The following is a 1,868-nucleotide window of genomic DNA, read 5'->3' as shown; positions in this document are numbered from 1 at the left end:
CCCATCCCCATCCCTGTCCCCATCCCTGTCCCTGTCCCCATTGCCATCTCTCACCAGCCCAGCCCTGTGTAGCCCAGGCCAGCCCAGCCAGGGGTCCCAGTGCCACCTGCAGGGCCATTCCCCGTCTCCGTGTCCCGGGGGCTGCACTCACCAAAGTCACTAGTGCAAATGGCCATCAGGATCTCGGTGTCATTGCACGGCCGGCACGCACCTGCAAGGCCAAGCACAGCCCGTCACCACCCGGGGGACAGCAGCTCCACCCAGCCCCTCCTCGCCGCTGTGGACACCGGGCAGGGGCAGGGAAACTGAGGCAGGGCGAGGCGCTCACCTTCAGCGCTGAGGCTGGCGGCGGGCAGGGCGGGCCGGGCCAGCCAGTCCCCGCGCAGCTCGTAGCGGAAGGCGGCGATGCGGCGGCTGATGTCGGGGTGCGGGGTGGCCTGCAGGAACAGAGCCACCTTCTCCTGGGGCAGCCAGCTGAAGCAGCGGGCGCGGGGCCGAGGGGTTTCCGGCAGCAGCAGCTCCAGCACCCCCTCCCTCTCCAGGTAGAGCTGAGCTCCCCGGAAGGTCCCGGTGGGTTTGATGCAGGCGGTGACGTGCGGGGGRCTCCCGCCTTTGACGGCGGCGCTGGTGGGGGGCAGGCGGGGGGCCAGACGCAGGCGAAGGGCCCCCGTGGGGTACAGCCATTCCAGAGAGCCCTCAGCGCAGTGCAGGGACAGCTGCTCCACGCTGCCAGCCTCCTGTGACAGCCCGCTGTGGGGCACAGCACCGTCAGCCGGGACCCCCAGGGGACRGGGACCCCCAGCCCGTGATCCCCAGCGCAGCAACACCCTGCGCTCCCAAGCAGCCCCTCTGCAGGAACGTGCGGGACGGTCACAGGGAGGAACAGCCAGAAACCCTCAATGACTTGGATTTGGGGTTCAACCWCATCATTTTCGGGTGCTTGTGTCCCCCAGCACCTTTTGTGAGGGGCTGAGGTGACCACTTCCCGCCCAGTGTGGGCTTCCAAGCCACCCCCAGAATGCCCACAACTTGGGGTCACCTGTCCCCCKTTCGGGGATCCCCGGTGGATGCCGGGGTCGCACTCTGGCACGGGATGCCTGCAGTCACTCCTTTCCCGCGGCATGGCGGTGGCTGTGGGGGGCACGCCGGGAAGCCAGCCTGGGGGGGCCGGGGACAGCCGGGGAGCTCCTTTGTCCCTGACAGGATGCTGGTGGCTCCGTGGCCCCCATGTCCCCCCACGGCCCCCGCGTGGGGCAGCCCCTCCTGGCGGGCCCCGGCTCTTTGTTCAGAGTTCGGCGCCTTCGGGCGATGCTTCGGGCCCTGACGGGGGGATGGGGGTCCCGCCGGCCACGGGGATGGGTTTTCCGGGTAGGGGGGCTCAGGGAAGGGGTCCCGGAGAGGCGGGGAGCTCCGCGGGGGGATCAGCATCCCTCAAAAGAGGGGGGGAGCCGCACCCAGGAGTGAGGAAACTGAGGCAGGCGCAGGTTCCCAGCATCCCACCCGTGATCCTCCCCACGGACGCGGGAGGAGGGGGGGGAGGGGGTCAGCCCTGGGAAGGGACGGGGACAGGGGAGAACACACCCGCCCTCCCCCCTGAACCTGCCCGGGTGGCGGGMGCTCCCAGGGGGCTGCGAACAGGGGGCCGGCGTGTGCCACCCCCGCCCTGCGCCCCGGGGCCGCCGTTAGCGGGCCCGCTGTTACCGGGGCCGGCGTTACCGCTGCCGGTGTTCCCGGGGCCGGTGATGTGACCGGTGCCTACCTGCCCCTCCAGCTGCACTGGTCCGCCGCTCCGCCGCCGATGGCCGCCCCCAGCCCGACCAGGCACAGCGCCCGCAGCGCCCACATGGCCGCGCCCGCGGCGGCCCCGG

At 71.5% G+C, this 1,868-nt stretch overlaps 1 protein-coding gene across 1 annotated transcript in view; it reads right to left on the bottom strand.

The window, feature by feature from the left end:
• Positions 1-1,845, bottom strand: part of METRN (meteorin, glial cell differentiation regulator) — a 3,416-nt gene extending 1,571 nt beyond the window's left edge. The window contains exons 1-3 of the mRNA XM_057385242.1: positions 1,760-1,845; positions 329-849; positions 152-211 (exon numbers count right to left, since the gene is read on the bottom strand). Coding sequence (XP_057241225.1) covers positions 152-211; positions 329-849; positions 1,760-1,845 — 667 coding nt within the window. The remainder of the gene's footprint in view (positions 1-151; positions 212-328; positions 850-1,759) is intronic.
• Between the last annotated feature and the right edge of the window lie 23 nt (positions 1,846-1,868).

This window comes from Malurus melanocephalus, unplaced genomic scaffold (genome assembly GCF_030028575.1).
Source record: "Malurus melanocephalus ecotype Western Australia unplaced genomic scaffold, MMel_1.1 scaffold_801, whole genome shotgun sequence".
NCBI lineage: Eukaryota > Metazoa > Chordata > Aves > Passeriformes > Maluridae > Malurus > Malurus melanocephalus.
Note: the sequence above shows the minus strand (reverse complement) of the source record. Positions and strands in the feature narration are given on the sequence as shown.